This window comes from Schistocerca gregaria, chromosome 4 (assembly GCF_023897955.1).
Source record: "Schistocerca gregaria isolate iqSchGreg1 chromosome 4, iqSchGreg1.2, whole genome shotgun sequence".
In the NCBI taxonomy this organism is placed as follows: Eukaryota; Metazoa; Arthropoda; class Insecta; order Orthoptera; family Acrididae; genus Schistocerca; species Schistocerca gregaria.
Window position 1 is genome coordinate 453,524,599 of NC_064923.1, and position 22,893 is coordinate 453,547,491.

At 37.6% G+C, this 22,893-nt stretch overlaps 1 protein-coding gene across 3 annotated transcripts in view; it reads left to right on the forward strand.

Moving 5' to 3' along the window:
- The window catches only part of LOC126365909 (protein disabled), a 467,529-nt gene that overhangs the window by 389,618 nt on the left and 55,018 nt on the right, over positions 1-22,893 (forward strand). For all 3 annotated transcript variants that reach the window (XM_050008634.1, XM_050008633.1, XM_050008635.1), the window contains one exon: positions 4,645-4,788. In XM_050008634.1, coding sequence (XP_049864591.1) covers positions 4,645-4,788 — 144 coding nt within the window. The remainder of the gene's footprint in view (positions 1-4,644; positions 4,789-22,893) is intronic.

Below are 22,893 nucleotides of genomic sequence, written 5' to 3' on the forward strand. Positions count from 1 at the left end.
TATATTTTCACTTATCATTCCTAATAACACTCTTAGAAACTTTTAAATATTCACACTTGGTACACTTAAAAGAAAACATTTATTTATTTGCTTTTGTAGTAACATGTAGTTAAAATGTATATTCAACATAGTAATTAACCCATGATGTGTCCATGTTTGAGTTCAGTGAGTTATTTTCAAATGTGACTAACCCATGATGTGTCCTTGTTTGAATTCAGTGAGTTACTTTCAAATGTGACCACTTTCTAATAGATGTGATGAATGTGTGAAATTAATGTGTATTCATTTTTTAACTTTCAAGACTGCTGTCTGAATGTAATTAGTTATCCACAATAAATTCATCAGTGTTCAATCTGCTCAAATTAATTACATAGAAGATTGTGGGCTCTGACCAATTTTAATAAGTTCAATGTAGTTAATCTCTCAGTAAAGAATATCCTCCCATATTGATTATCTTAGCAACACAAAACACTCATGTATGATCTCGTAACTTTAGCAACTTATAATATTGCAAATATTTGAAAAATAAATTGCATCCTGCCCTGTATACTGCTGTTACAAGAATGCAAATATTTTATATATACAATGTAAATATTGCTTTTCAGTGTAGATGTAACCAACACACACAGATTGCTATTGATCAGTTGAATCTCTGTCAGGTGGCAGCAATGAATTTCATGGGTCTTAACACTTGGGTGAACTGAAACCTGAGACCTCACCATCAGAAGTTCACACTGGGAAAGTATATCCCCAGTTGTGCTCATGACACTGCTTGAATGCTACTCATTGGTAGTTTAAATGGAACATTGTGCACTATAAGAACTGTGAATATCAGCAGTCAGTCAATTACTAGATTTGCACATCTATTGACAAGTAGTGGTCAAATACTAGTTTTGCATTAATGAGTGGTGAGGTCCAAATTCCCTTCCAATCATACAAATTTTTTTTTTGTGGTTTTTCTAAACTGAATAAGGCAAATAACAAAATGGTTTCTTTGAACATAACACGCCCAGTTTCGCTCCCTGTCCCTGTCTAATCTGAGCAAATGCTCCATCTCTAATGATCTCATAATGAACTGGATGTTAAACTCTTTTATTTCTTCCCAGGATGACACCCAACTCCACAGTCTCAACTTCTTCAGTGGAACGGATGTATACAACATCTATGCATCAGTTACAAGTGTCTACTTCCTAGAAATGCAGCTGCAGCTTCAATTTTGATTGCTGTTGCTTCAGTAAGAGAGATTCTCCAAAAATATGCCACTTTTCTTATCAAACCCTATGTTGACTCTCCAGTGTGAGGTCACTAATCCGTGAGAATGACTAACATCAGGTTATCCTGTAGAGAAGTCAGTAATATAATGTAAATGCCCTGTGACTACGGCCTCCCGTTGGGTAGACCGTTTGCCTGGTGCAAGTCTTTCGAGTTGATGCCACTTTGGTGACTTGCGTGTTGATGGGGATGAAATGATGATGATTAGGACAACACAACACCCAGTCCCTGAGCAGAGAAAATGTCCAGCTCAGCCAGGAATCGAACGTGGGCCGTTAGGTATGACATTCGGTTGCACTGACCACTCAACTACCAGGGGCGACAAGTCAGTAATGAAAACCATTAAATCCTTTTGGATATATCTGCTTTTGATAGTTACTGAACCAAGAATTTAAGTTTTTCGCATACTTTCATGTTATTTTTTCACAAAACACTGAAAACATATTTCAGTGACAGCTCATTAAATGGATAAGTCCTGTAACGTCCAATAATTAATCCATTCTTGTTTTCTCTTTCCACTAGTCTAATTTTCCAGATGTCTTTGGATGTATTTCTTATGTCTGCAACTTTGATCACACCAAATGCTTTTGCTGATCAATTGTGCAAGAAGTAACTGAGCTGTGTTGAAAAAAATAAAAGACAACTATCCATGACAATCGATTATTTTTTGTGGTCAGGGCTGCAGAGCCTGTAACCATCAGAACTTGTTATTATCAATATTTATTTCCAGACAGCTAGTTTTGGTCAAGCATTCACCTTCAAGTCACATGTGTGTGTGTGTAAAAATATGTAAGAAATGCGACACATCAGGAGGCTGCAGTGAACCACTAGATGTAATAGTTATGATTGGACCAGCTGATGTTTGTTTTTCTAATGAGTAGGCCTACTGTATTTTGATATTTAATTCTCAAATATTCATGCCATTTCATTAAATACCATGCATTACATTTTGTTATTGACTTTCTTATATGGGAAATAAAAGTTCATGTCCTACATACACTCCTGGAAACTGAAATAAGAACACCGTGAATTCATTGTCCCAGGAAGGGGAAACTTTATTGACACATTCCTGGGGTCAGATACATCACATGATCACACTGACAGAACCACAGGCACATAGACACAGGCAACAGAGCATGCACAATGTCGGCACTAGTACAGTGTATATCCACCTTTCGCAGCAATGCAGGCTGCTATTCTCCCATGGAGATGATCGTAGAGATGCTAGATGTAGTCCTGTGGAACGGCTTGCCATGCCATTTCCACCTGGCACCTCAGTTGGACCAGCGTTTGTGCTGGACGTGCAGACCGCGTGAGACGACGCTTCATCCAGTCCCAAATATGCTCAATGGGGGACAGATCCGGAGATCTTGCTGGCCAGGGCAGTTGACTTACACCTTCTAGAGCACGTTGGGTGGCACGGGATACATGCGGACGTGCATTGTCCTGTTGGAACAGCAAGTTCGCTTGCCGGTCTAGGAATGGTAGAACGATGGGTTCGATGACGGTTTGGATGTACCGTGCACTATTCAGTGTCCCCTCGACAATCACCAGAGGTGTACGGCCAGTGTAGGAGATCGCACCCCACACCATGATGCTGGGTGTTGGCCCTGTGTGCCTCGGTCGTATGCAGTCCTGATTGTGGCGCTCACCTGCACGGCACCAAACACGCATACGACCATCATTGGCACCAAGGCATAAGCGACTCTCATCGCTGAAGATGACACGTCTCCATTTGTCCCTCCATTCACGCCTGTCGCGACACCACTGGAGGCGGGCTGCACGATGTTGGGGCGTGAGCGGAAGACGGCCTAACGGTGTGTGGGACCGTAGCCCAGCTTCATGGAGACGGTTGCGAATGGTCCTCGCCGATACCCCAGGAGCAACAGTGTCCCTAATTTGTTGGGAAGTGGTGGTGCTGTCCTCTACGGCACTGCGTAGGATCCTACGGTCTTGGCGTGCATCCGTGCGTCGCTGCGGTCCGGTCCCAGGTCGACGGGCACGTGCACCTTCCGCCGACCACTGGCGACAACATCGATGTACTGTGGAGATCTCACGCCCCACGTGTTGAGCAATTCGGCGGTACGTCCACCCGGCCTCCCGCATGCCCACTATACGCCCTCGCTCAAAGTCCGTCAAATGCACATACGGTTCACGTCCACGCTGTCGCGGCATTCTACCATGTTAAAAGACTGCGATGGAGCTCCGTATGCCACGGCAAACTGGCTGACACTGACGGCGGCGGTGCACAAATGCTGCGCAGCTAGCGCCATTCGACGGCCAACACCGCGGTTCCTGGTGTGTCCGCTGTGCCGTGCGTGTGATCATTGCTTGTACAGCCCTCTCGCAGTGTCCGGAGCAAGTATGGTGGGTCTGACACACCGGTGTCGATGTGTTCTTTTTTCCATTTCCAGGAGTGTATTATTCTCCTATCAAATGGTAGCTGAAAGAACTTGAGAATCATTGATTGCCATTTAAATTCATGAAAAATAATTTGGTTAGAAATCTCAAAACTGTAAAAGAAAGAGCAGCTTAGAAAAATAGAAATTTTGGATGCAGTCATATAATGTGTCATTCATTTTCCCCATTACAGACACTTCTATCTTCCCTGCCCCCTCTCCATGTCACAGTGCATGTAGGCAAAAGAATAAGTGAAGAGAGAGAGGGGGGAGAGGGACGGGAGAGAGAGTTATTTATACTCATTACAGAAGTTAGTCACACAGATCTCACATATAGAAATAGTTTCTTTGTTCATAAATTAAATTTCAGAAAATAAACTGTTTCATTAGCTGTGACAGTTCAGTCTGTTACTCATTTATTTATGAATTTCTAAAAACATGTGCTCCCAGTTCTTGTTTCCAATATGAATATAAGATTTAAGAAGGAAATTTCTTGAGTGCAAATTGTTCCTTGTTTAAAAGACTTATGAAGAAAGCAAACATAGCACGCAGAAAACTTTGATATGTCTTTTCATATTCTAATTGACACAGAAGATTCTTCACTTAGTGTATTTTATTTCCTGATGTCAATAGAATGATATGAATTTAAATCTGAACCACCTCTTACAGTGTGATAAGTTTTGTTAGGTGCAATTTTTTAAAAAAGTATTCCAAGTAGCTTGAAAAACAATGTAAATATTCGTGATCATTTTCTGCATATTGTGTTTATCTGTACTTACTGAAGGGAAATAAAATGAGTAGGGAGATTGTACAGACAGCTCAGAAACTTCTGAAATGTAATGGTGCTGAATGTCACAATCTGTGTATGCTGCTGTATTTAGAAAACTGTTTTTAATAAGATGCACAGCACTGCTTTTCCTTTATACAAATCTTCTTTCCTTTTTGTAAATCCTTCCTCAATTTTTATTTACAGGATTGCTTGTACCATCATCCTGTTCACAAAATATCATTTATTGCACAAGATATGTCCGATTCAAGGGCATTTGGTTATATTTTCGGCTCACCGGATACTGGACATAGATTTTTTGGAATAAAGACTGATAAAGCAGCGAGTCAGGTAAGCTCCCGATGAATTTTGATAACACGTTTAACATACATTTAGTAAAGCAGATTAATTTTCTTACATACAACAAAGAATAAACTGTTAATGCCATCAAACACCTCAAGTTATGTCCTGAAAATTGTAGACCTCAGCACAAACAGGAGCCTTCAGGTATAGATAAGACAATGAATACATTAGCGCATTCAGAGAGACTGATCCCTGCCCCCTGCCCCCCGTCCTCCTTGACCATAGCCCACTCAGACCGCACATCCCAGCCATTCTCAACATTGTGAATAATGACCTTTTACTGTCTGTTGTTAAAGAGGTGAACCAATTGTGAGCTACTCCCCGTATTCCGTAATGGTCCAACTTCTGAAGTAATATTTTGTAATCAACACAATCAAATGCCTTAGTTAAATAAAAAAATATGCCTAGCATTCAAAATCTTTTGTTTAATGCATCCACAGAGAAAAGAGAATATAGCATTTTCAGTAATTAAACAACTTCTAAAGCTGAACTGCATATTTGATAGCAAATCATGCGATATAAAATGATCAATTATCCTTACACACACACCCTTTTCAATAACTTTAGCAAACACTGATGGCATAGAAGTAGGACTTAAATTGTCTACATTATTCCTATCTCCGTTTTTATAAAGCGGCTTTAGTACTTTAATCATTGAGGAAACTGACCATTCCTAAAGGAAAAATTGAGAATATGGCTAAATACAGGGCTAACATGTGCAGCACAGTACTTTAGTATTCTGCTAGGCACTCCATCGTATCCATGAGAGTGATTTAATTATTGAGTCAATCTCCCCCTTGTCAGTATCACAGAGGAGTATTTCAGACTTTGATATCGGAAAGGCATTTGGCAAGGAAGTTATATGATTCCATGTGGAAACTAAATTTTTATTTAGTTCACCAGCAATACTCAGAATATGATTGTTAAATGCTGTACATATATTTGACTTATCAGTAAAATAAATATTTTTGCTATGAACTGCCTTTATACTGTCGACCTTGTGCTGCTCACCAGACACTTCCTTCACAACTGACCATATGGTTTTAATTTTATCATGTGAATTTGCTATTATATTTGCATACCACATACTCTTTACCTTCCTAATAACATTTTTAAGCACAATACAATACTGTTTGTAAGGGGCTACTGTAACTTGATTTGTGACTACTTCTAACAGTTTGACATAATTCGCACTTTGTTATACATGATATCCTTATCCCACTAGTCAGCCACCCAGGCTGCCTTTTACTGCTAGTACCCCATTTACAGCATCCTATCAAAGAGCATGAGAAATGTGTTAAGGAAAGCATTATATTTATCATCTATTATTTATCAGAATTATAAACATCCTGCCACTCTTGTTCCTTGACAGTGTTTAAAAAACTCTCTATTGCTGTTGGATTAACTTTCCTACATAGTTTGTAATTATATGTGACATTCGTTTGAGTACAAAAGCATTTTTGTGTCAAAATTAGTGCAACATGGTCTAAAAGGGTAATCACTCTTTTACTAACAGAATGTCAATCTAGTAATGAAGAATGAATAAAAATATTTTTTATGACTCTGCTATTGTTCACCTGCATCCTAGTCGGAAAAAAACACTGTCTGCATCAGATCATATGAATTTAGGAGATCTACCAACAGCCTTTTGTTTGCACCATCATATACAAAATTTATACTGTAGTCACTAAATATAACTAATTTCTGGTACTTCCTACAAAGTGAATCAAGAACCCTCTCTAGCTTGAGCAGAAATGCTCTGAAGTCAAAGTTAGTGGCCTATGAACAACAACAACTAGAAGGTTAGTTTCATTAAATTCAACTGCCCCTGCACAACATTGAAATATCTGTTCAGTGCAGTTCCATGATGTCTATGGGCTCAAATAAAACACTGTTTTCTATGTACATAGCCACTTCCCCGCCACACAAGGAACTCCTTGCAAAACAGCCAGCTAATCTGTATACTGGCAAAGGAAGACTCTGAATTGTCAAGTTACGTAAGTGGTGCTCTGATATACCAGTAATATCAGAGTCAACATCTATAAGCAGTTCACTAACTTTATCTCTAATACCTCTTATATTTTGATGAATTATGCTAATTCCTTCTCTACATGGAAACATTATGTCCTTTGAAGGTGAGCCCTTAGTTAAAGGGACTTCCTTTAAGCAGGTATACCTGTCAGCTGACTTCAGTTCTATGTCAGTATTCTGTTCTTTTACGATCATTCCTCCCCTTGACTTTTCCTATAGCTGTACATTGCTGTAACTCTGTCATGACTAGGCAGTGGTTTGTGCCTACCTCAGCTCCCTTTTGGACTACCAGAACACGGTCTGTTTCATTTCTTGTTCCACAATCTGGTGTCGCACAAGTTGCCTTGTGAATGTCCTTAGTCTCACTCCATTATCATTACTTTCAGGTAGTAGCCTTTCAAAACGTGCTCTTCTCTTCCAAATGATTCCTGATCCAACTTCAGCATTGGTGGCAGGAGTTTCATATCACATCCTGGTGTCTTGTTAATTATCTCCTCAAGTATTTTATGGAAATTGTCTTTCCTGCCATCCTCCACTACCTCATTTGGAGCACGTAGCTCATCTGTTGCTATATCTGTTAATCTCATATAAGCTATTCTGTATCACTCTTCACAATCATATCTATGCCAGACATTTGATGTCTTTTTAGAATTCACACTGTTCTCTTCTTAAAGTCACCAGGGTGAGTAGAAGGGGGTGGGAGGGTGGGGGGGAGGAAGGTATCTAAATTTCACCTGTCTCTCGGATATATCCTGTTACAATTCAGAATCTTCCTGTAATGCCCCAAATTTTAAATCTTTAAATTATGGACATTTTCAAAAAGGCATCTACAAGCTACATTATGTACTAGCAGGCAGCTTCACAGTGTAACAATGATTTGCAAAACATTTACAGTGCCTTATAAATGTATTTGGCTGCATCAAACATTTGTAGTGGTTCATTGTTAAGTGTTTTACCAATGACAACCCTTTGCATTATTGATTGTTTTGCAAGTGATGGATGAGTATCTTTTATCACATCACTTTCAAAGCAAGTGTCATAACAGTGCATAATTTTCAAAAATGTGAAATTCATAGAAGCTACAGAGTGCTTCAACAAATTATTCATTTATATTATGAGATCAATTTTCCTACAAAATATCTGAACAGCTGTCCCAGCTATCTTTGTCAGGTACTGTAAATGACAACTTCAAATTTAATGGCTGTCTGAACTGTAGTGAGCAAGAAGGATTTAAGAAGTGGCCAGTACAACAACTTATGAACAGAGTGACAGTCCCAGTACTATGTGGAAAAATGGAACCAAGTGGGACCAATAACTCAGGCAAAAACCTAGAAACTGGACCTTCATAAATTAAGCAGATAAACCCTGTATAGTTTTGACAATGAATACTTACCAACAGGATCCAGGTTTAGTAGTAGTAATAGTAGCAGTAGTAGTTGTGGTTGTTGTTGACAACATCACATTTTTTATGTCTAACAATAATAGAAATTTGTGGATAGAAAAATACATAAAATATGGCAAAGGCAACCACTTACCTTAGAGGACTGATGCGTAGCACACAGGAAGACGTAATAGAAAACATTTAACACTAGCTTTCTAGCTCTTGCTCTTTTTCTAGTAGGAGTATGGATGCAAATCTGTGTGCTTCTATTACAAATAGAGGAAGAACTCAAAAGCTGGATGTTAACTGTTTAACAAAAGTTTTTGTGAGTAATGTACGAATTCTTTATAGGTAAGTGGTTGCCTTCCCCTTATTTTATTTATGTATGATGGGTCTAACCAGCTCCATTGAATTTGTGTTGCCAGTTAAAAGTTGCTTAGTTGTTAGTATATCCAAACATCATCTTACAATGCTATTTGATGCATCATCATGACACAACAACAAAACATCGATGTTGTTACTGTGATCTTCAGTCCAAAATCTGATTTGTTGTAGCTCATCTCACTTGCCTGTCCAGTGCACTTTCTTCAACTCTGCATTGCTGCTGCATACTTTTGAACATGCTTACTGTAGTGAATCCTTGCTCTCACTCTACCATTTTTACCACTAAAACTCCCCTGTATTAACAAGTTAACTGTTCCTTGACACCTCAGAATGAGTCATATCAACTCATCCTATTTTTAAGTTATGTTGTGCCATAAAATTGTTTCTCATTGATTCAATTCAGTATCTTTCCACTGGTTATCTCCAGCACTTCTATAGCTCATCATTTCAAAAGCTTACATTTTCTTCTTGTCTGTACTGTTTCTCATTCATACTTCACTTGTGAACTAGGCAAAACAACAGTAAAAATTAAGAAGCAGGCAATACCAGAAAACGGCAGTTGCTACTCACCATATAATGGAGATGCTGAGCCACGATAGGCAAAAAGATTCACACAATTCAAGCTTTTTTGTTGTGCCTATCGTGGCTCAGCATCTCTGCTATATGGTGAGTAGCAACTTTCCTTCTCTGGTATTGTTACATTCCATCCTGGATTTTCCATTGTTTGATTTAAGAAGCAGACAGGTACATAATTACTTACAGGTCATAAAATAATGTTACAATATTTATTCACATCTCATTAAAAGCTGTTGTGTATTTTGCTCTTGCTACACACACTACGTACATCCTTTCAGCTGATATTGTAATGATACCCCTGACTTTCCACTTGCATTTCCATGTATCTGTTTGAAAATGTGAGACAGGATCCCACTGCAATAAAAGGAGATGTTGAGCTCAAAGGAGTTAAAAGATGTTAATATTTCCCATCACAGAATTTTGGCATACAATTTTACAGTGAAATGCACTGTGCTAAGGAAATATATTTTGGAATGAGAGACACATTTCAGTTCCTTTAATTTTTATCAACACATACCTTTTTACCAACCCTACATTATGTTATTCAAGCAATCTTTTACCATATAGTACATGCTGTTTAAGAGGTAATCTTTAAATGACATTTTAAATGTGTTGCCTGGAGATGTTTCTTTCATTTCTCTGATAAATTTATTTTATAATTTGATTCCCTGGTTGGAAGTACTGATTTGAGTTTTTTTATTTGATTTTTGTAGATATAAGCAAGTTAAGCCTAGCTTTTGTTCTATGATCATGAATAGAGCTGTTAGTGTAACAATTGCTAATGCTTTTCTTATCACTCATAATGGATTGGTGAAAGAACTCAGGTGGTGCAGTTAGAATTCCTACTGTTTAAGCATATACATTTACAGCTACATGATTATTATGCAACCCTACTTTACATTATTTAAGTTGTCTTTTACTGTATAGCACATGTAATTTAAAGGTTAATTTGTGGTCTTATGCTTGCCTTATTATAAACACTGTGCACACCAAATGAAGATTACTATGTGGGAAACAAAACTTGATGTATGTTGCTATAGAATAAACGTAAACTGAGTAATAATATTCATATTCACCTGTATGCTATACCTTTAGCATCAGTGAGAAGTTAATCCCTAACCTTCTTTCATTTTACAAGCAAGCCTCTATTCCACCTGTATTCCACCTGTATGGTTTGCTATACAATTTTTATTTTTTTATTTTTTTTCTCTGTAGAGATCAGCAAGCACACTGACTGTTTGAAGTCTTTCATTCAGGGCTAGTAAAGTAAGAGGCAAAGAAAATGCTGTGAGTGCTATAATAGCTGTGCAACTGGTTGGAGCAGGTGTAGGAACTCTTTATGAAACATGACAAATACCCATAATAAAGTATCAACATTTAACTTGGTGATTCTTGCACATTCTGGGAAATTGCAAAAGTGGAATTAGTCAAACAGTGATATTACTCCATAGAAGAAAACCCAGACATGATATACCACCTATCAGAGGAAAATTGAAGGCTTAGCACCACAGAGATCTAGCCCTACTATCACATGTTAATCAAGGAGTTGCATACAAGGACTATTTTATGGAGGGGGTGCTACCCCTACACTCAGTTCCTCAGTAGAGGAATCATGCAACTCCAGCACTCTACTTACAATGTTAACCCAATCACCTCTCTGATCATAACTTTTAAATTTATGAGTAGTAGTGAGCTATTCTCATTATCTACCAATGAGGTTTACATCTACAGCTACATGATTACTCTGCAATTCACACTTAAGTTCCTGGCAGATAGTTCATTGAACCACTTCAGACTATTTCTCAACTATTCCATTCTTGAACAGTGTGCATGAAAAACAAACACTTAAATCTTTCAGTGATAGTTCTGGTTTCTCTTACTTTATTATGGTGATTGTTCTTCTGTATGCAGGTGGGTGTCAGCAAAACATTTTCACATTTGGAGGAGAAAGTTGGCAATTGAAATTTAGTGAAATGATCTCACTGCTAGGAGATATACCTTTGTTTTAATGATTGCCACCCCAACTCATGTGTCACATCAGTGACATTCTCTCCTCTGTTTCATGATGGTACAAGCCAAACTGCCCTTCTTCGAATGTTTTTGATGTACCTTGTCTGTCCTGTCCAGTAGGGTAGCCAAGTATTTTTAAGGCTGCAGTCTTAGTTTCCATCTGTGCAAGAATGGAGACCATACTAGTTCCTACTGTTATATTTTTAAATGTTGCTACTGTTGTCAAAACATGACCAATTATCAAAAAAATATCATAACTATTCATTACTGAGTAAATGCACTATGAGGATGTTTCTGGTTTGTCTGATTTTATTTGAACAGTTGCTTACATGAAATTCAAGGACATACAGCTAATACTATGCTTTTGTCATGTTTTTCTGCAAAGAATACTTTGTGTTTGTTGGAATTTCCCTAGAATATTATAAGGCAGTGGAAGTATGCTAAACTGCAGAACTTAAATGTTTTAGAATACCTATGACATGTGCCTTCCAACTAAAGTTCTCATCAGTATGCAAATCTGAGAATTTTGAACATTGCGAGGTAACATCCCAAAGAACGTTCGGGCTCACATGCGGTTGCTCTCCGTCGAAATGTCTTGGCTCCAACTCGTCTAGGGGTTGAACTGCACGTGTTGCATCTTAAATTAGACACTTGTGACCCTTTGGTTAAACTGTATGGCTGACGGCAAGTTTGTGAAATTGTGCGAAACACACAAAGATAATATAACATGTAATAACAGTAATAATAACATTGGGAGATAAATTAATTGACCCATAAATGATGTAGGCCACACAGCTGTGATTTGGTTAGAATAATGTTTATTCAGAAAGCAAACTAAGAGTGAAAATGGTCGTATTTAGAGTTACTGTTACACTTGAGTGCATATCCATTTGACACAGTTAGATCATTCACAATCTCATTGCAAAATACAAGTCCAATACTTCACCTTAGAGTTCACACCAGGCGCGCGGCTGCTCGCCACTCAGAGACTAAGTCCTGTGATACGACATAAGGTGAAATTTTCTAAATCATTTCACTTCCTAGCTACCTAAAGTCCAGCCGTCTGCTTTCGTGTCTCCACCAGCATGGTTCCTCTGTCCATCTCCGGCCTCGTCTCCCTGGGTGCCAAACATCATCGCTCAACTGACTAATGCAGTTCCCTTCCCTGAAGCCATCCATCTGATTGACTACAGTGTATCCTACATTATTTTACATTTTAACATATTCAAATAATCAAAGCTTGACCACTTTCACATTCTAAATAAAGTAACAATAATATCCATTACACAATAAACATTAAATTCTTTTACACAAAACCAATACAGTTTTCTTCTTAGCTTTGAATGTCATGGCCGGTAGCCTTGCACCAATGTGCTAAATGATAAATAAAGAACAAAAGTAAATATTATGCACTAAAATTTACAACAAATATTCTATTACCTAATGATTCAATATAGGTGTCATGCTGTCATCGTTCAATATGTTTTGTGTGGAGGAAATGATGATCTGAACTTAAAATACTTATAATTTAAATTTACTATATATTTTAAACAAATAAAGTTACAGAGTTGATATTTACAATATTTGTCATTTTAATGATGCGCTTTTATGCAAAATGTTGATTATTAAGATTGACCAAAGCGTTCAGATTTTACTATTCAGATCTTTGTCAGAAAACTTGTTAATTTCACTTTAACATTAAATCCTAAACTATTATAGATATGATCAGTATTCAAGTTTTATTGGGATCATCATGAAAATTTAATAAAGATGGTAGATTAAAATTACTGTGGCTTCATTCCCTGAATTACTACAGAATTAAATAGTTTTCATAAATGTTTCCCTTTATGGCCAATCTTAGGTCTACCATATTTAACACTGGTACACCTCGCTGGACACAAGCAGCTCCTACAGGGTGTCCCTATGATGTAGGTTCTCATCTGTCTCACTTGCACACTACAGCACTTGGGCCTAAACAGCCTGGCCTCATTCAGCACAATAGACACCTTTGAATTTCCTCATCTCGTGGCAAATCTCCACTCTTTGTGGCACATGGTCCTGGATGACAGGATTCGTTTCACAATTCCTGGAAGGCTGTCCCTTTCGCTACATATCTAAATGACAGCAAAATGCTCATTAACTCACAACATTCAGTTTTAAATATTTCTTCTCTACCATTTTCCATTGCTGTTGGTGATGTTATATTCAGCCTAGTGCTGAAATGAATGAATTGTCATTTTTTGTAAGGTGTGTGACAAACCATTTACTGAAAACTAGAGAATTATTTGGATAAAAATTTCATTTATTAAAATTTAACTGTTTGGTAATTCTCCTTGTGCATCTGTGCTGTGCTTGATTAAAATTCTTGCTTCATTGGCAGAGATAACTATTTCAGCTTCATTATTATAAGATGGGTGATCACTGATACACAGAAAGAGCAGGAGCAGGCATCCATATCATACTCTTTGGAGTAACAGTATCATTTATCTGCCAGATGATGATTTGCCATGGAAACCATCTGAGCTATCCAACTTGTCTTCGTCCCATCAGTTAATATGAAATGCACCAATTACTGGGTCTTGGAAACTATAAACTAAGTTTATCCTAAAGAATGTTGCAGTTTATACACAAATGCTTGGCATATATCACAGAAAAATTTGGAAAGTGTAATTTTTGTCACTTAACTTTGACAGCAGATTTTTGTTTTTAAAAGTGTTTTCCTTACAAGATGTTGGACTGACCTCAGCCTGACTTAAAATGGTAATGTTTCTCACAGATAATACATTGAGTTTCAGAAAAAGCAAACAGGTTGGAGGATTCTTAAAAACAGCGTGGAAAGAGTATTTACACCAGTTTTATTTAAAATCTACACAAACACAAATATATCAATTTTGAATGCAAATCTTACTTACATAATCATCACCTAACATTATGATCCCATGCTTCAAACTTTAAAGAAGTGAATAAACAGAAACACTCACATATCTCATATCACATTACACATTGAAACTCCTTAAGCCAAACCAACAGAAAACTAAATTTGGTACTTTACACTTGCTCACCCTGGAAATGTAGGAGTTGCCTCATAATGGTAACGGTCACCAGATGCAGTAATTCTTGATCATATCCTGAAGTTCTGGAAACACAGTGAGAATGTAAAACAAAAAAAAATGTTTACATAATGACTGAATTCAGCCACAGAAACACCCTCAAACACAATAATCCTGCTTAAATCTGTTCTTTCTTTGTGCTCTTCTGATAAGTCTGGCAGGACCAATTCTTTGCAGGGTATAAGGTTGAAAATTACAGTAATTCAGTTCAGTTTGGTAATCACACAGTGTCCATGACCAACCAATTTAACCAAACTTCCCACCCGTTGATGGAAAAACACTTCCTGAAGTCTGATAAGTAATTACCAGCCAATGGGAATAGAAACACACCCAAGAAATTAATTACTATATTCAGTAGTTTAATGTTCTAGCTGTCTGTCTGAAGTGCAGAAAGATTTTTTTCAGTCCCCTAACTGGCCACCCAAGGCACTGAATGAGGAAATGTGGAGAAATGAAGTTGCTCAGCAAGGGTTTATTATGTCAGAAAACGTTCTGACACTTGCAGTGGGCTGGTCATGGCAGCTTTGCGGGTCTACCTCAACCAGTAATGTAATGCAATTTTGTAAACATCTCAATGGCAATGCTGAGTATTATCACAGTTCAGTAGACGACATCTAGCACTTTGCAATTGAAACCTGACAACTGGCCTATAAACTGTCGGTGATAATCTTACACTGCTTCAGATCGTCTTATGCTACCTCATCTATAGAAAAAACATCCGGAATCCATTAAACAAACTATATCTTAGACACAGCCATTTCAAGGAAAGTATATCATGTAGAAGCTACTTCAACTAGGAGATGACCTAAGGTGTCCCTGTTCTGAGCTCACACATAATGTGGAATCTTGAACGAATGACCACCTCAATGCCAAGCAGCATGGCTTTTCAAAATGTAGATCTTGTGAAACCCAACTCACACTTCTCTCACATGATACACTGAAAGCTTTGGATCAAGGCAATAAAATAGAGGCTGTGTTTCTTGATTTCCGAAAAGCATTTGACTTGATATCACACCTACGCTTATTGTCAAAAGTATTATCATACAGGGTATTAAGTGAAATATGTGACTGAATTGAGGACTTTTTGGTAGGGAGGACAAAACACGTTATCTTGGATGGAGAGTCATTGTCAGATGTAGAAGTAATTTGGGTGTGCCCTGGGGAAGTGTGTTGGGACCGTTGCTCTCCATGTTGTATGTTAACGACCTTGCGGACAATGTTAATAGTAAAATCAGGCTTTTTGCAAATGATGCAGTGGTCTATAATAGAGTATTATCCGAAAGAAGCTGCATAAATATTCAGTCAGATCTTGACAAGGTTTCAAAGTGGTGTACAGATTGGCAACTTGCTTTAAATGTTCAGAAATATCTGTCACTGTTGGAATTGGCTGATTTATACAAATACCAGGATGCAACGCTTTGTAGGGATAAGACATGGAATGATCTCATAGGTTCAGTCTTGGGTAAAGCAGGTGGTAGACTCCAGTTTATTGGCAGAATACTGGGGAAGTGCAATCAATGTATGAAGGATTGCATACAAACCACTAGTGTGACCAGTTCTAGAATATTGCTCAAGTGTGTGGGACCTGTACCAGATAGGACTTACAGGGGATATTGAATGTATACAGAAAAGGGCAACACAGAGGGTCACATGTTTGCTTAATCCATGGGAGGGTGTCACAGAGATACTGAAGGAACTGAACTGGAATGCTCTTGGAGATAGACCTAAACTATCCTGAGAAAGTCTATTAACAAATTTTCAAGAATCCTATTTAAATGATTACTCTAGGAATATACTACAACTCCCAACATACCGTTCACATAGGAATCTGGAGGATGAGATTACAATAGTTACTGCATGCACAGAGGCATTTAAACAGTCATTCTTCCCACACTCCACATGTGAATGGGACAGTAAGAAATTCAAATAACTGGTACAACGGCATGTACCTTCTGCCATACACCTCACAGTGGTTTGCAGAGTACAGATGTAAATATAGGCGTAGATGTAGATACTGTTCTCAGGATACAATGTCTCACTTGTTGCATTATCCAAATATTCTTCTTCCATCAATCATGAAACCCTCAGGGACACTTACAACTGGTCAATAAGTAATAAACTATTGCTGAATCTAAAGAAAATGAGCAGCACAAATTTCATTTTAAAGAGGGGGAATTGTTAACTGTAGATGATAATTCCAAACGTTGTGTAGCAAACACAATAATATCAAGAATGAAAATAGATTGTCATCTGAAGTAAGATAAGCACACACAAAGCTACTAGGTAAGGGAATGTCATCAACAAGTTATGCCCTTATAGAGCCCTGTCATCTTTGTTACATCAAGTGCCTCAAAGGTGCATGCTGTTCATAAGTACATTCAGTCATTTGCTGTGGTATAATTTTTTTTGGATCAAATGCAAAACTTACTGCCTTGTATTCCTACAGAAAAGGCTATGAGAATAACAACTAGAACAATACTCAGTCTTATTGTAAAAATCGGCCAAATTTAAAAGAACAAAAATCTCCATCATTGGCGATATTTTTTTCTGAAACTTTTAACTTAGTGCAGACATCAGTGTGACATGCTTTTAATAGCTGCCACAACGAAAATCTGGTCCAAAATCTGAAGATATTCTCATCATATGTAAAGTATACCATTGGCAAGACACAATCAGTACCTTGACAATGGTAATATTACTGATGATAGTACTACTAAAGTATTTCATCATAATAAAATTAGAGAAATCAGAGCTTTCACGGAAAGTTTTAAGTGTTGTTTTTCACGCATGCCGTTTGAGAGTGGAACGGTACAGAAATAGTCTGAAGGTAATTCAATGAACCCTCTGCCAGGAACTTATATGTGAACTGCAGAGTAGCCATGTAGATGTAGATGTAGACCTTATTGGTAGATAATGAGAATTGCTCACTACTACCTGCAAGTTTAAAAGTTATTGTCAGAGAGATGATTGGATTAACAGTGTATAGCAGTGTGCCAGAGTTGCCTGATTCCCCAACCGAGGAACTGAGTCTAGAGGTCAATATCCTATTGGTGACATGGTTCTTGGCTGTAACTCCTTGCTTAACATGTGATAGTAGGGCTAGATCCTTGTAGTGCTAAGCATTAGATTTTCCTATCATGGGGTGCATATCATGCCCAGGTTTTCTTCTACAGAACAGTATCACTGTTTGACTGATTCCACTTTTGCAATTCCCCAAAATGAGCATGAATCAATGAGCTAAATGTTGATACTTAATTGTGGGTATTTGTCAAGTTTCATAGAGAGTTCCTACACATGCTCCAGCCAATTGTACAGCTATTATAGATCTCACAACATTTTCTTTGCCTCTTACCTTACTAGCTCTGAATGAATGACTTCAAGTCAGTATGTTAGCTGATCTATGCAATCAAATAAGACTTCAAGTCAGTATGTTAGCTGATCTATGCAATCAAATAACACACGGGGGGAAACTGTGTTGCAAGCCATACAGATGGAACAGAGGCTTGCTTGTAAAAAGAAAGAACGTTAGGGATTAACTTCTCACTGATGCCAAAGGTATGACATACAGCAGAATATTCTTTCTCAGCTCAGGTTTACTCTATAGCAGTTAGGTCCAGCTTCCCCAAATAGTAATCATCATTTGGTACGCACAGTGTTTATAATAAGGCAGGCATAACACCATAACTGAAATTAGTCCTTGATTCAAGTAAAAAGATCAGACATTATGTTTGCAGCTACATTGTTTCTCTTTAATGCTGTCAGCAATTAAAGGTGGAATGACCTCCAGTGACTGATTTGTGGGGTAAATTTAAGTGATTGCAGAGGCTATGTAGCAGACCTGTCTCATATTTCAAGGATTTCTTGGACATGTAATCTATGGTGATATGATGCTCTGTTTTGCTGATGATGCTTCAGAATTAGAAAATTCTGAGAGTGCCAATGTCAGCTATGTGTTCTACATAAAAAGGGTTGGACCATGCTCTTAAAATTTTCCAAGGATGGAAAAACAGCTATCACTCTTTCCAAAGACATAAAAAGAGGCCTCATTCTGACACTATCACTATAGTGCTAGAATTTTTTGTGCATATTTTGTCTGCTCTAGATAATGGAATTACGCAAAATACTGATCGAGAGGTGACAAAAGCATTGAATGTGGCAATTTGTTGTCTTCAGAACTCTTGATATCTGTATATGAAAGCATTGATGAGCATCTATATATGGTTTCAAGTAAACATTGCCCGCCTCCATAGCTCAGTTGTCAGTGCGGCAGAATGCCATGTGAGAGGTGCGGGTTTGATTCCCAGCTATGTCAGATATTTTCTCCACTTAGGGACTGGGTGTTGTGTTATCTTCATCATTGTATCATCTTCAAGTCGCCAGTGTGGTGTCAATTAAAAAGACTTGGACTAGGTGATTGGTCTACCCAATGAGATCACACAACATTTCATTTCAGTACAAGCATGGAGATTCCATATGCCAAATGGTAGCTTGTATCAATTGTATGTAATGCACAGAACAAAAGAGCTTCAGCAAAGATTGAATGCCAATTCCTATCACATTTAGGCAACCTATGCTGTAGTCAGTATGAAACATGTAATGGGCTGCAGTAAATCAGTGTATATTGCTAAAATAAAACACAAAAATATTTTCTGTACCATTTGAAGTCAATATCTGATCTTGATGTGTATTATTTAAAACAGCCCTTACAGAAATAGTTTGTCTGTTTGAAAAAAGTTGAATTTTTAGAGTTGTAATTAATGCTAAACATTGTTTCACAAATTCAGTTGTCTTCAATATTATGCACAATATACAGAGGTAAAACAAGAAACCTTTTATGAATATTTGTGATAAGTCTTAGTCACTGTTTCTATAGTATGTTGGAATAGACAGAATTCTTGTTGTGAAACTTAAAAACTTTCCCCGTGTGTATAACTTACTGCTATATGTCAGAGCAGTATCCTGTGGCTTACTTCAGGTGTGTAGTAACAAAAATTCTAAAACCCAGTTATCAATGAATCATGGAAATATGACTGTCTGAGGCACTTATCAATGAGGACCTCGGTTTCCAGTTAGATAATGTATGCAATTGTGTGCAGAAAAAACTTAATGCTCTGCGTATTCGACATTGTTCTGCACTTTTACTGTGTGAAGATGATCAGTCCAATATCGATGAGGTGAGCTTTGACCATGGAGAGTGTTCAAACAGTGCACAGACTTGCAGCAGACATGCATCTGCTCCAGCAACTAATGCACAATAACAACTGGGCACACCATACATATGTGTCATTGGGGTTTTAAATGGGAGCTCAGTGCACTTACGTCAGTGTACACCCGAAGATAGCCAGAAGACTCTGTGCTGAAATATCATGACAGCTAGTTACTGACATCTGGCAATCCAGTTGAACTTTTGTTCTTTGTGTAGATTACAAACAAACAATAATTGATAATGATGTCTGGTCTGATGCAACTCTTCACACTAGTGATGACTGGTCTGATGCAACTCTTCACACTAGTCTATCCCGTACAATTTTTTTTGAATCAGCATAGATAGTGCCCTCTGCATCTATTTTAACCAGTTTACTGTATTCAAGTTTTGATCTCCCTCTACAATTTTTACTCCCTGCACTTCCCTCATTACCAAATTAAGTATTCCACACTGTCTTAGAATGCAACCTATCAATCCGCCTCTCCATTTAGTAAAGTTGTCTGAGAAAGCTGTTTTTCCCCAACTTCTTTCAGTAGGTCCTCTCTTACTGTCAGCATTCTTCTGTAGCACCACAAAAATATCGTTCTCTTTTTATCTGTGCTGTTTATCATCCATTTTTCTCTTCTTTGTAAGATTGCACTCTAAACAGATACTTTCAGAAAACTTTTCTAACACTTATATTCATGTTCATTGTTAACATTTTTTTTCTTTTCCAGAAAAGCTTTCCTCATTATTGCCACTGTACATTTTGTGTCACCTTTACTTCTGCCATCATCGCTTATTGTGCTGTCCATATAGTAAATCTGGTCTACTACATTTAGTATCTCATTTCTTGATCTAACTCACTCAGCTGATTTAATATGACTACAAACCATTACATTGTCTTACTGTCATTTATATTCATTTTATAATCTCTTTTCTGGATGCTATCCATTCTCTTCATTTGCATTTATCCATTATCTCTGGTTCTTTGCCACCTCTTACAGAGTTATAGTATTGTTGGCAAAGCTTATATATCTTATATCTTCTTTGTGCACTTTAATTATCTTTCCAAATTTGTTCTGAATTTCCTTTACTGCCTGCTCACTCTACAGATTGATTGACATTGGAGGTACACTACAACCATGCCCCATTCTCTTCTCAGTTACTGCTTTCCTTTCATGTTCTTCAACTCTTAGAACTGCACTCTGGTTTCTGTAAAAGTTCCAGGTGACTTTCAGCTCCCTGTATTTTATCTTTGATGGCTTACAAATTTATAAGAGTGTATTACAGTCATTATTGTCAGATGCTTTTCTTTCTAAATCTGCAAATGTTATAAATATTGATTTGTCTTTATTCAGTCTGTATTATGATACAGAAAAGCCTGAACTCCACCAATAAAATTTCAAATGTTGCCCAGAGACATATTCTGAATATTTTGGCATCAGGAACCCATGGTCTCTAGTGCATCATTACAGGCAATAATGTAATTTTGATTTATTCAGTTTGTTACCCCAATTGCCTTTCTTTCTGTGAAAATAACTTTGTAATGATGAGAAAGCCTTTAATATGCAATCACTAAAACATTCAGAACAAAGCATGGAATAATGTAACAACCCTCTGATGCTAAAGCAGAGGAAAGCTCAATATGGTATTGTTATACTGCACTTCCAGTCCAATCAGTGAAGTCTTCGTCTATAAACTTATTCATACTGCAGTGTATCTCTGTGAACATACAACTAATACTGTAGGGGAAACAAAACTGAGCAGTACTGAATGCTGAGACTTAAGAGGAAAGTGGACATTACTGTTGTTTGTAGCAAGTACCATGAATGAATGGAACAGGTTTATTTCTAGACGAGGTGCAAAGCATATACTGTCAACTTTTGCATTGTAGCACAACATTTTTCAGTGCAGTACAGGCACAAAGATGAATGGGGCCAATAAACTGAACAAAATGTGGTTATTTTATAATTGACAGACCACTTGAGGATCAATTACGACTCCATCCATCCAGCATTGATCCTCTGCAGGCCTTCCTGCTTTTCGCTACAGTTTTATAGCATTGCAATTTCTCTGTATACAAAGTGCTTCATGTAACTTCTGATATTGACTGCTATGTCGTTGATGTACAAGCTGATCAGAAACAATCTGAAAAGCTTGTACAGGTTTTGCAGTGTACGTTATGCTGAGAAGTAATTGTTAAAAACATTGATATATTATGCTGTCTCCAAGTTAGTTAGCCAATCAGACTGTTTCACATGCTGGTTCAAGCATACCATAAGAGATGGTGTCACCAATGTGTTCTTAACAATTACTTCTCAGCATAACCCACCCCGTGACATCCTTATAAGCTTTTCACACTGTTTGTGACCTCCCTGTATATTGTGAAAAGGAAAGGACCTATTACACTCCCTTTGGGTATGCTCGAAGACTTTCCTCCATTGAGAATGACATGTTGTGTTCTGTTGTTAGTAGCTCTTCAGTTCAGTTACTCTGGTATTCCGTACACTCATATTTTGTTCATTAGGTGGTAGTGTGGAACTGTATTGAACGTCTTATGAAAGTCAAGGAACACAGCATATACCTGGGCACTGATATCTACTGCTTTCTGGGTCTCATGTATGGACAAAGCAATATGGATTTCATACATTCATTATTTTCAGAACCCATATTGATTCTTACAGGGGAGATCTTTGGTCTCTAGGAGTGTCATAATACATAGAACATGTTCCAAAATTCTACAATAGTTTTACATCAGAAATATAGTCCTATAGTTTTGTTCCTCTGATCAATAACCCATCTTGAAAATAGGAATGATCTGTGCTTTTTTTCAATCAGAAACATATCACTCCCGCAGAGACATAAGGCGCACTGCTGCTAGAAGCTTGGCAGGTCATTTCCACACCTCACAACTTTGATTGGCACATACCTGTCTAAAGCGTATAGGGCAATGCTCTTGGACTTTGTCCATTGATACTCAGCATGTTAGCACTGGAGGTGAAATTTTCATGCTGATTGCTCAGATAATCTGAAATCTGTTTCTCTTGCTAAGCAGAAAGATCTTCCTTTGTATTCCTATTTATAACCATGATGCTGTAATAGCGTTATGGTAACTGATTTATGATAACTGATTCCCAGTTCTACATTAACAGAGTCAAAAAGTTTGGATCTGTTTCTCACCAGCAGTTCTAAGATGTTATTTTCATGAGTTGTTGTTTAATTAAATGTTTGAGGTAATTTTTGGATAAGGCATTTAGAACAATTTCACGTGATTTCCAATCACTGCTACCCAGCTTAATCACTTGTCTCCCAGTCTATATCTGGTAAATAGAGATCTCCATCTAATGTTCCAATACACCCAGGGAACTAATGCAAAATATTCTCCAAATTTCTCTTCAACTGATCCACCAATA